The 12,267-nt window shown below is 34.5% G+C and overlaps 1 protein-coding gene across 2 annotated transcripts; it reads right to left on the bottom strand.

Moving 5' to 3' along the window:
• Positions 1–3,197: 3,197 nt before the first annotated feature.
• On the bottom strand, positions 3,198–10,970 carry LOC112512672 (T-complex protein 1 subunit zeta 1). 2 transcript variants are annotated; one of them, XM_025118755.1, is made up of 16 exons: positions 10,845–10,970; positions 10,616–10,753; positions 10,460–10,523; positions 9,104–9,239; positions 8,345–8,496; positions 8,164–8,211; positions 7,935–8,027; positions 7,716–7,822; positions 7,442–7,556; positions 7,271–7,357; positions 5,900–6,104; positions 5,658–5,752; positions 4,841–4,909; positions 4,637–4,744; positions 4,433–4,551; positions 3,198–3,494 (listed from the first exon to the last, which is right to left on the bottom strand). In XM_025118755.1, the coding sequence occupies exons 2-16, from the start codon at positions 10,747–10,749 to the stop codon at positions 3,419–3,421; spliced, it is 1,608 nt and encodes a 535-aa protein (XP_024974523.1). In that variant the 5' UTR covers positions 10,750–10,753; positions 10,845–10,970; the 3' UTR covers positions 3,198–3,418. The 2 variants fall into 2 exon arrangements, with proteins under 2 accessions (XP_024974523.1, XP_024974522.1); XM_025118754.1 differs by having other exon boundaries at positions 10,616–10,757.
• Positions 10,971–12,267: the final 1,297 nt, after the last annotated feature.

The raw sequence follows: 12,267 nt of genomic DNA on the forward strand, positions 1-12,267 counted from the left end.
TATATATAGACTTGGGATCATATGAGACCAATGCTTTTTCGTGAGACCCGTAAGACCAATTCTTAACCCTTGGATTAGATCTATAATCTCAACATTCTTAATCACAAAATTTGCCACGAGAGTTCTCAAATAATTACAAAATTGTCACCGTGCAACTTTAAACCATTAGATCATTAGTTTATGAAGTTGATCAATGAACATAAATTGGTCTCACGGGTCTCACGAAAAACTCTTGGTCTCACGTGAACTCAACCCTATATATATATATATAGAGAGAGAGAGAGAGAGAAGGGGTAATCTTTTGCAAATCATAAATCATATGAAGGTTGCAATCGTTACAAACCCATCTAAACCATCAATTATTATGATCAACGATTGATATGAATTGGAGGAAACTTTCAATTTTAAATCAAGGAAAGCGTAGTTTTGGAAGAAATATTAAATATTATAAAAAAAATTAATATTTCTCCCCTTGAGCTATTTTGGAGAATTTTTTTTTTTAATATCTTTTTTGCATTTACATTTTCACGCATGTGTTTGACATTCTCGTAATAATGATGGTTAGTTTGCAACTAAAAACCAAGTATGATCGTTGAAAAAGTCGACACTCTCTCCAAATTTGGAGACGCGTTATAAATAATATTGAGAAGACATATATTATTTTAATTTTTTCTATCAATCTGTTATAATTTTTTATGAAGTTCTTTTTAAAAGTGTATTGGGATGATAAATTTGTAGAACATTTTAATGGTATAACTTATGTTTTTTTTCTGATTAACCTGGATATCCAACCCATTATGTGAGCCGACTAATCTCAAGCGACCACTTGCTTTGCAGATAGCCCGGAGTCACCGTATTTGAACCTCTGTGGCCACAAGGGGATTTTTATTCCTCCTCGGATTCAAACTTGGGACCTCCTGGTACTTTTGATTTTTGGAGTCAAGTTCAAACCAATCAGGCACCACCCTTGTGATTAGTATAATTAATGTTGAAATTGCTAAAATTGAAGTAGATGTTGAAGTTACATTTTTTTAAAGATCTTGATTTCAGATACTTTATTTTAGAAAAATTATAGCATAAACACTGAAGATGATCTTACAAGACCTTTAGCAAAATGAATTCATTCCCATCGCTTGTTCATATGAACTTTTTTATATTTCACCAAAACAAAAACAAGTACTTTCTCCGTTCCAAAGTAAATGTCAGCATACAGTTTTAGAAATTTGTAATTATCACACTCTATAATTAAGTAAATGACAATTTTATCCTTAATAATAGATGGAGTGATGGATTTCTCCATCTTAAAAATTTAGGGGTATAATGAGAAAGTAGACACTTATTTTTGGACAAACTAAAATAGAAATGGACACTTATTTTGAGGCAGAGGAAGTAATTTCTTTCCTATCACATTGTTCCGAGTTTTCTACCCTCTATCCTTGTTTTGTTTTTAAGTTATTCTTCGTCATTCGATGGATGTAGCTTCACGAAGCAAAACGAAGGCATGTGCACTAAAGGAATGCGATAATTACACTACTAAATATGTCAAGTGTGCTTTTGAAAGAACGTTTTCCGTTTTGTAGAAATGTTGTAAACAAGCTAAAGAACTAAATAATTGTCTTCTTAAGTAGTAAGTTCGTTCTTCAGATCTTTTACCCGTCTTTCTGTCTTTCTTTTATACTTCCCCGTTCCCAAAAATTGCAACGGTTATTTGAGCATATACTTTACAGAATTTATGGTTGATGAGAGTTATGTGTTCTATCTTCATTGTAGTGACTATGCGAACCGGTTATATGTATGTATATACTGATGAATTGAAGTGCTTTTGAGGATGCATTTGGTACATAGAACAAGAAAAGATAGAACAAAAAATTGTGTTACATTTTAGCAATATTAGACTGGGACATAACAGGACTTAATGGGATAAAAATGTATTATTATTTTTTTGTCCTACCAAAATAGGTGGAACAAAAATGAGGGAGATTAGACGAGATTGGTAAATTACTAAACTACACATGTGAAATTAAAACCCTTAAACTTTCCACACAATACTTTCATTTGTCTGCCTCACTTTCACCCATCTAGTCATAGCTAGTCCAGTTCCGTCGAGTCTTGTTGAGTCCTGTCTGTGTGCCAAAAGCACCCTAAACTCCATTTTGAATTTATTCATTGAAACGTATTTCAACAAGATTGGCATCGAGCATCTTTGGTCCAACTAATGTATGTTCTTGTGAAGCATCCCCTCCACAAAATCGGCAAAATTCAAGCTTTTTGGCCAATAGGTGTGCGATTCGTTTGATAAATTCTACCTCTCTATCTATCTATCTATCTATCTATCTCTAAGACGTTTGGACACCCACGAAGGAACTTATAGTTATGGTTGTTTTTCTTGCAGCACGAACTACTAAGTATTGGAAGAAATGAAGAAAGACTACACGCTTCAAGAAGATGCCAAGAGACCCGTTTGAGTCTAACCATATTATTGTTTGTTCTCGAGACATGTATGCTCGTTCTGTCCCATGAAATTTGCCGGCAACGTTCTAAATTCTGATTCTGAATTTTGTTGTTTGTCGACTGCTATTGCTATGATCTATATTATATAGAGATAAAAGAAGGGCGGACCTATTAATGGTGTCTCATGCACCCATTCAACTTATTTTCACAAGTAAAACTTTTTTTTAGGTATGAAAGGTGCACTCGCTAAACTTTGAATGAAACTATAGGATATTAGAAAATACAAAGAACATCAACATAAAAATCCCTTCAAAATCAACCAAAAAGTCCCTCAAGATCAACCTAAAGACCGAAAAAGTCCCTTGAAATCAACTAAAGAGCTTAAAATCCCTCAAAATCAACCAAAACACTTACAAATCCCTAAAAATGATGGAATTCGACTAAAAACACATTGGACGACTTTGTGGGCCTTTTATCCACCTTAAAGATACACTTGCTCGACGAAAACCCTGGAACTGTTATTGGATAAAAGTTTAGAATCTTTTGTAGATTTGGTGTTCTTGATGGTGTTTCACCAAAAAAAAGAATTCTTAACTTTTTTACAGCAACTTTTACAAAGACAGAATTTTACCAGATAAGTGAGAAAAAACTCTTACCAGGTAAAAGAATTACCAACAATGCCGAAAACCTCGACAAGCGCTTACCAGGTAGGTTTTCGGTAAATGGCTCCTACTTAAGTTCGAGCAAAATAAAACCAGCCATTAATACTCAAAACTTTTAGCAACTCAAAGTGTGACATGATTCTAATATAGTTCAAATGGTAAACACCTCATAAAGTCTAAATGTTACAAACCAAGAAAGATCCTTTTAATTGAATCTAATGCAAAAGGCTTACTTTACACATCTCCAAACAAAAACCACCCTTTTACCTACTGCAAGTGTAAGCTGAACAACATTAACAAAAACCTTAAGTCGGCTTTCTCATGTTACGACCTGCACGAATCACTTCATCCACAAGTAGCAGCTGCGATGCAATTACCGGCCTGTGAAAAATATCCAATTTCAGTCTCTATAAACAGAAAGCTTACTAACAAGAAAACAGTCGTTCAAATCTTTTTGTTGGCCCTGTGAACCAAAACTGTAGATCTGACTAGACAAGTAATAAACAAAACGAATATAAAATTTCATACCATATATTATTTCAAAAGTCACACAAATTATAAAAAAAATAGCTTAAAGTTACAAGGTAACATATAAAAATTCACTTAAATAGATCTAACATTCTTCGAAAGCTGGAATCAAGAATGCCAAACCAGCTAGAAGAATTTCCGCACCAACTCAAGATATGCTTAGTGGACTCTATGTCTTAACGAGTGGAAATCGTTGGGGTATTTGTGTAAATAGGTATAATCCATGTAATCGTAGAAATTATCAAAATGAAGATAATAACTATAAGTATACAAAAAAAAACCCTTTTTTGTGATACCTATGACGTAATTGGAGCTTATTGGCAGGCTAAAACATGTCTATAGGTTAAATCATACAAGTCAGGTAAAGGCTAAAACATGTATAATTGAGCCCAAAAATTTTTGAGAGCCCTGTTCTACATCACATATCGCACGGCCATAACAAGTGACCAACAAAGATTAGCCAACCAAAAGCACTCCCTCCCACAGGAAGATCATTCGTGAGATGATTGCATGGTACTACCTCTATGTTCACATTTTTATTTTAGTTTGTCCCAAAATAAATGTTCGCTTGAAATAAAGTAACTATGTCCCAATTCTACCTTCAATTATGAGATGGAAATTTTCATTACTCTACTATTAAGGGGTAAAATCGTCATTTAGTTAATTAAAAAGTGTATTAATTACACGTTTTTAAACTGTGCTTTTTTCATTGCGGACATTTATTTTTTAACAGAGGGAGTAGTATCAAGGTCTTTGCACACACATGACAAAATTTGTAGCTTTCTACATACCCAGAGTTTATGATTTGGCGCTTCACAGCATAGTTGTCAAAAATACCCTCCATCTGAGGATCAATTGGCTCCCCTGTGTGCTGATTTATCCCCACAATGTTACCCTTATCATGCTCTCCCTGATCAAATATTAGATTCAATGAGTCCAATATGTTGAAAGAGAAGAAAGATGTGAAGTGGGAGACTTGGGTATATAAGAATTACAGTCAATGAAATTATGACGTCTTGAGTGTCGAGTCCAGAGTTTTCAGCAAGTGTTTTGGGCACAACAAGAAGAGCATCGGCAAAAGCTTGAATACCGAGCTGAGCACGCTGTTCACAAATGTAAGCACAAAAAGGGTAAAAAAAACGCATAATATAAGAAGTGATCAAACCATAAAAATGTAAGGGAAATGAGTGTAACTTTACCCCTTTAACAGATTTTTTCACTTCGTTAATTAAGTGCTGTCGAGCAGCGACTTCAAAAGCCCCAGCACCCTAAGATGCATATTAAACTCATCAGCAGTAATATTAGGGTCCTTCCTAATTGAATTATCATAACTGCCCTTTATAACTCAACATAAAGTACAATTGAGAAATCCCAAATATGATGAATGATTCCCACGTATAAAGATCCAAGTTGTTTTTGGCATTTTTATCATGGTCCACAATTATAAGGTGAAACGCGAAATCAATACGTGATTGTGAGTCCAATTTGCTTGGTGTAAGGAGAACTAAAGATGATTCTCACAAAATGGAGAATCGAGAAAAATGATATTCACCAAATGGAATGAAAGTTTCTCAGAACGTAACCAATACCAAGGAAAGCAGTTTAAAGCATGTAACCAATGAAGAAAGTTAGAAAAAACAGGAATAGATGTACAGAAGACCGCCTAAACAATACTCCCTCGGTACCTAAATAAGTGGCCACATTTCTATTTTAGTTCGTAGCAGAATACAAGTGTCCACTTTCAAAAGTGTGTACTTTTCAATTCTACCTTTAATTCTGAGATGGAGAAATTCATTACTCATTCTAGGGCAAAATTGTCATTTAGTTAATTAAAAAGTGTAATAATTAACCATTTCTAAAATTAGGTGTCTTTTCATTGTGGTCATCTATTTTGGACAGAGGGGGTAATCTCATCCAGCTTGCAACCTCATTTAGCCTCAGGTATGGTGTGCACATAACAACCTAAATAAACATGTATTAATGTTCAAGATGCTCACAGAATTGAAGAAAACTTACTAATACAACTGCTTCATCTTCAATAGTATTTTTGACAGATCGCAAGCCATCTCTAACGGCATCCTTGATTTGGGCAATCGTGTGATCATTAGGTCCTTCAGTATCACAAGTAGTAACAGTTAAGTGCCATTATAGATGACACAAAAACGTAATTAAACCAACACAGAACCAAGCAACGAGCCCGCTTGCAATTGAACATAAACTTTTCAGCATAACAGAACCATGAAAAACTATTAAAATACCTTTAATTAAAATTGTACACGAGTGAGGATGCTTTACTTCTTCAACAAAGGTATATTTCTCTTCTCCAAGGACATGCTCATAGACCAGTCCAGCCCATCCAAGGCAATCAGGAGTTAAGTCATCCACAGAGTTGACAGCCTCCCCACCACATGCCAAAACCAAGCGCTCCATATTTCTCCTCTTGGCTCTTCGAAGAGCAACTATCTGAGAAACTTCCAAGTCAGCAAGTTGAAAAGACCAGAAATAAACTAGATGTTAGCATAATTTATCTACAAAAAGATCATTTGAAATGCTTCCCTAGGATCATGCATTTACCCATTTCAAGCAAGCTTGAAAGGAATGCAAACAGAGAATTGACATCCATATTAGTACTTTATAGCAAATAAAATGTTGCCACTGAAAATGTAATAAGCATGTATTATTTGAAACATCAAGTTAGTTTTGCGAGTGATAATCTGGTGTAAAATCAATAGGAGGTTGCATATCCGACTTTGTAATTCTGCAGAATAATGTTTCCCTAGAAAGAATGTCCCTTCCCCTTCCCTCCTTTCCTTCTACTTCTTTTATATCAATTTTCACTGCAGTCATACAACTCTACTCATCTCAATAATATACAAAACGAGCTTCCTGTTCAATTGTTCACTTTGACATTTTACGTATTCCAACCAAGGCATTTAGGTGCAGCTTCAGGAGGCCTTTCTCCATCAGCTAACACATGCACAGCTAGCATGGCTGACATCCCAAAAGGCACCATTCAAACAAACAACAAGGGAGGTGAAGTGTCCACTCACACATATGATGTATGAGAATAATGGAACCCTATTAGCTAACAGCAGAGGATTATGAAATTAGAATAAAATGCCAGTTTTATACCACAATAGTTTAGAGGGAAAAATTGGAATCCCCTGGTAAACATAAACATCAGATCAGACATGTTTTAGAATCAAAATTTAGACAAGCACTACATTTCTTTCTTGAGGTAGAGGTGCAGAAAATAAAGTGTAACTACCATGGTCTCTCCTACCAGTCAACCAAAATATAAGTCAACTCTTAACAAGAATCGAAAATCTAGCATGACAATAAACTGCATGTAATTTATGTTTGTAATAGAATAACAAACAAAGGTTGTATGATCCATGAAAATGTTCAAGTGAATGTCTTTCACACGACATACAATGCCAAAAGCTACTTATTTTTGCTCTAAAAGTAGATGTGATCTGATTAACCAGCAGCAGTCACATGAAAATGTTAAGCCTTCATAACCCAAAAAAAAAAATCTAGCAGTCATAAAGCTGCATAACATACAAAAAAATGGCAGGCTTCCCATATGTACAGAAATTGTGTTTCAGTATGATCAAGAAGCAACTTACCCCTGCCCTAGCAAGAAGATCCAATGATGGAGGATCAATTCCTTTCTGATTAATAACAACAAAGTTATTATCAGTTCCATTGCACACCTGCACGCCACCCAAAACAGTATTTAAATATCGTAGTTATGGAAATAAAAACTTTCAACATCCACTAAAACCTAGGTTGAATACCTTATTTTTTAGCTCGATTATTTTTCGCACTCTCTCATCAACTGAACGCCTCTCTGCAACTACCATTGCTTCTCTTTGTTCGGCGTTCGAATAAAAGAATCCAGCATTAATTTCACTGAAAGAACAGAATAACTTATTATTGACATAATTTGAATCCCAAAAAGGCAATCAAATAAACCTACGAGCTAAACATTACTCAATCACTTGACAAGAGATAGGTCCACATATTTACTTTGAAGTTTTATCTTACTGTGGCTCGCATGAAAGAGCTTACCTTTTCTCATACTCCAATGATACATTGCATGTCAAAATGTAGCAATTTTCTGCTCTCCTTTTCATATCTGGATGCCTGGACCCATGGTCAAGGACAAGGCCCTCTACCTATAAAACATGTGAAATCTTAACAAATTAAAATAGAAAAAAGCAACCACCCTGCCCCAACCTAATTTCTAGCTTCAACCATTATTAGTGAGTAACTAACATTCTAACATACCAGACGAGTGTCTACATCAAACTTCTGGCGCATGTGCATAATCTCGACCATAAAAAGATCAATTGGTTCTTCTGGCTTGCGGATGCAGAGTACCTAAGCATAAATGATTTAGATCCTGTCAGCTGGAAGTTAATGTAGAATGCTGGTTACAAAAATTTAAGCAGAAGTTGCAGATCAACCCAGACATAACAGCTTTATCAGAATAGTAGAACATATCTAAAAAGCTTACCGCATTTACAACTATGTCAGTCAACTGATCTGCCAATGCTTCATACAACTGCAAAACCATTACAAGCAATAACAATGATATATGAACATCAGTATGCATTCATTATAAAGACACCTGCATGTACTAAAACAAGGAAGAACTTGACTAAAAGAAAAAGGAAGAAGTACAGCAACTCAAATACCTTTGTTCTTAATGTCGTCCTTGCAACCATCTTCAGCATTTCTTTGTCAGGCTCTTCGCCCATCACCACAGGAGTTTTGAAATTTTCCAGAAATTGCAGTGTTGCCTTTTTGGCAATTTCAAAACCATCAACCAAAACACGTGGATGCATCCCTTCATTAACAGAATGTAAACGTAATCATATTATTCGATTACATAAATACTCAGATAAGAAAAGTAACTATGAAGATGCTAATGAACTTGAGAGATCTGAAAGATACATTCATAAGTAAAAAAAATAGACAGCTTTACTGATTGATAAACAGCTTTTGACACAAAATATAATATTTGCAGATAATTTTCCCAAATATCTTCATTGAGTAATAAATTCAAGATGAAAACTGAATAAAGCAGAAAGATATGTTCATTGACAGAACCAGCATGGGCTATATAAAAAATATGCTAGAAAAAAAAAAGACAAAACAATAAAAAAAAATTCACAAGATAGTGAGCCATTTCAGAGGAGGCCTAGGGTCACCAAATGCTCACTCACAATGCCACACCCAACGTAAGTAGATGATATTGGGAAAAGAATATAAAGCAAAGCCATGTCATGCTTTTCAAAGAAGATTAGTTGACCAAGGATCAACATGAAGTCCCCTGACACAAATCTTGGAGTATAACAAAACATGATCGTAATACCATTTGAGTACATGTCCTTGAAAGTAATCATATAAAACTGAATAACAAGTCGGAAACAAATATTAGAAGAGTGACAAACCTTCATCAATATAGCGGTCAGACTGTTTCATAAGCTCGCCAATAAAGATGACCGTAGATGTTGTCCCATCTCCACTTATATCATCTTGTGCAACAGCTGTCCTTGCAATCATAATTGCAGTCGGATTTTGAATTTGCTGAAAGCATATTAAATTTGATCACTATGAAACTTGGCAATACTCTAACTGGATTTTAAAAGATGACAAAGAAAATAAACTGTGATAAAGATGTGATATCATTATTACAACAGCAGGCTGGGTTAGTTAGTGGTGGTTAACATTTAATTTCCAAAGAATTCCCATATCCGACATTGTATAATTTCTCCCACATCCAGGCAAACTCACTAAGCAGACTAACTATAACACCAAAAGCACAGACACACACACACACACACAAACATAAGCATCAATCAGTAATCCAACATTTCCAAGTACTGTAGGCATGAAAACTCAAATCCATAAGGCTCCTTTAATTGCATGTGTAAAGACTAAAACTACTACCAGATGAGAACTCGTCTACATAAAAAGAAGTTAACACTTTGTAATGTAATGATGACCCTAATTTATGCTTCCTGCCTTTTAAGTGGATAAAAGTAAACCAAAATCATCATAAACTACATTCATGACAACTTTAATGTTAAAAAAAGCGGTAGCAGATACAACTTGTTGAAGTGGACATGTGCACCTTCTCCTTTTCTTTAAAAAGGATAAGTGGTGAACTGCCCTTGAAAGAGCTCATCATCCTATTACCGTTGCATGCATCAGTGAGAATATTCATCTTGCGCAAGAATGAGGTAGTAAGAAGACCCAGGGTAGGGTAAAATAACAAAGATATAACTAGAAATAATGAATTGGCCAATTAAAAAATTGTCTGGTACACTCATCATGACTGCCAATAAGAGAGGGTTTGCCTATATCGGTCCGTATTCTCCAAGACTTAAGCATGTAAGCCTAATGAAAAATATTTATATGCATCTTTTCCGTTATACCAACTCCAATGCAGAAAATAACTGTGCTTTAAATTTGATCCTAAAACACTTCATTTTAAATGGAAAGCTGATAGGAATCATGTTACAAGTTTAGAAGCATCATCTTGGACTTGTAGCAATTGTCATGAACTTTGACGTTTTCCCCCTTTTAAATTCACATCATTTCAAAGCCAAAGTATTACCATTTGACATTCAAAGTCGAAATGTGTATCCTTTTCCAAAAAAAACAACCACTTAGTAAAGTGTTGCCATCCTTCGTTAATTTAATATTAAAGGAAGAATACTATTCCGGTTCAGGAAATGCACGGACATGAATAGTCCCAACGACACGCACATAACTCGAATTATTTAAGAGCGCCGATAACTAACCATCTCTTTCAGTAAAGTGTTGCCATCCTTCGTTAATTTAATATCCCCAGCTCCACCAACAAGCCTGTGAAAAATTAGCAAAACAATAATAATTTGAACAAAATAAAAACAATATGACAGCCATGATATTATGGAAGATGGAAACAAGAATCTAACATCTTAATGGTGCCTTTAGGGCCGAGGTTGCTCTTGAGAACATCTTGTAAACCCTTGGCGGCATTGATGTTCATATGAAGTGCAGCCGATTTGTTCAACACTTCGGCATTAGGGTTCAGAACTCGTACAGACATCTTCCTTTCTGAGATTTCGCGAACCAAAAACTTGCAAATTGTAAATTCAAATCAAATTAAATCTAAGATAAAAAAAAGGGCATCGCGCAGATTACCTGCGATGAGTTAGACTGAAAGTATATCTTCTAGGTTTACACGCGTGCACCAAGACGCTTAGACGGCGGCAAAGATCGGCGCAGAGAAGGGCGGAAGCGCGACGGAGAGCGTGTAGTTCTCTTCTGAAGTCGAGTAGGCGGGGGTTTAGGGCCTTCCGGAGAACAAATGGATTTTTCCAAAATAACCTTTAGAGTAAATTACAAAAATAGTCCCTAGACTATTCATTGAGGGGTAATTCTAGCTACTTTAGGTCTCAAATTTACATTTTTAGTCCAAAAACAAAAGTAACCATGACACATTATTGAAAGTGTTAATTTCCAAACATATGAGCAGAAGCTTATAAATTTGAGTATATCTTATTCTAACACAAAATTAAAAATATATACTATATTATAAAGTATTTGACAAAAACTCTTAAAAACCATTTTTTATGCATGAAGTACTGTTTATTGATGCATATTACTTAAAATTTAAGATTACAAGTAATTTTGCGTAAGTACAMCTTATTAAAGCTCAATTTTTAAATTTGTGTAACTAACTGCTGATAAACATAATCAAATACAGAATAAATATTCATTTTAAATATAAAAAATCTAAAATATAATTAAGATAATTATTGAATTCTAACAAAATGTTTAAGTATTATCTTTATAAAAAAATATTATTAAACCAAAAATAAATTATTTTGTTATTAAATCTAAATTAAATTATAATAAAAAATTGAATTAAAGAAGTTACACAAAAAATATGAGAACTATTAAATAGTTAATTTGATACTATTATCGATTTAATTTTTTTTCAAATTTTTATGCTATCATCAAATTTATATTTTAATTCAAAAATAAAAACATTACCGCTTTCTCAAAATCACATAAAATCGTATTATATCGATAGAGACAAAGAAAAACAAAACATTAAAATCGAGATTGATCTCGCTGCATTACGCGACTATCCTTCTAGTTTATATAAAAAGAAAACATGTTAGATAAGTTGAATGGTTAAAATGTCGTTTAATTGAGAGATGTATAAAAAGCCGGAAGCACAACTCAAAAAAAAAACTTGGGCCTAATACGCCCAAGCTTATGCCAAGCATAAAGCCCGATAAACCGGTTTTTATTAGAAACCCGAAAAATCCTTACCTGAGAAAGCTCGACTAGACTGATTTTCACACCTCATTTAGTCTTAAAAAATCCCGACCTTTCTTTGGTTACATAAAGCTCGACTAGACTGATTTTCACACCTCATCTAGTCTTAATTGATCGGGTCGGGCCGGTTTGGCGATCACTACAGTCCCCTACTTCCTAGCCAATTAAGGCCCGTTGTGAAGAAAAAGGGGATTCAATTATGGGACTTGTTAAGGTATCTACTGATTTGAAGCCCAAATACATAAATACCTTATAAAGTGTAAATAGGGCAGCAAGC

The sequence above is a fragment of the Cynara cardunculus genome (assembly GCF_001531365.2).
Source record: "Cynara cardunculus var. scolymus isolate 2C chromosome LG 5, CcrdV1, whole genome shotgun sequence".
Classification (NCBI taxonomy): Eukaryota; Viridiplantae; Streptophyta; class Magnoliopsida; order Asterales; family Asteraceae; genus Cynara; species Cynara cardunculus.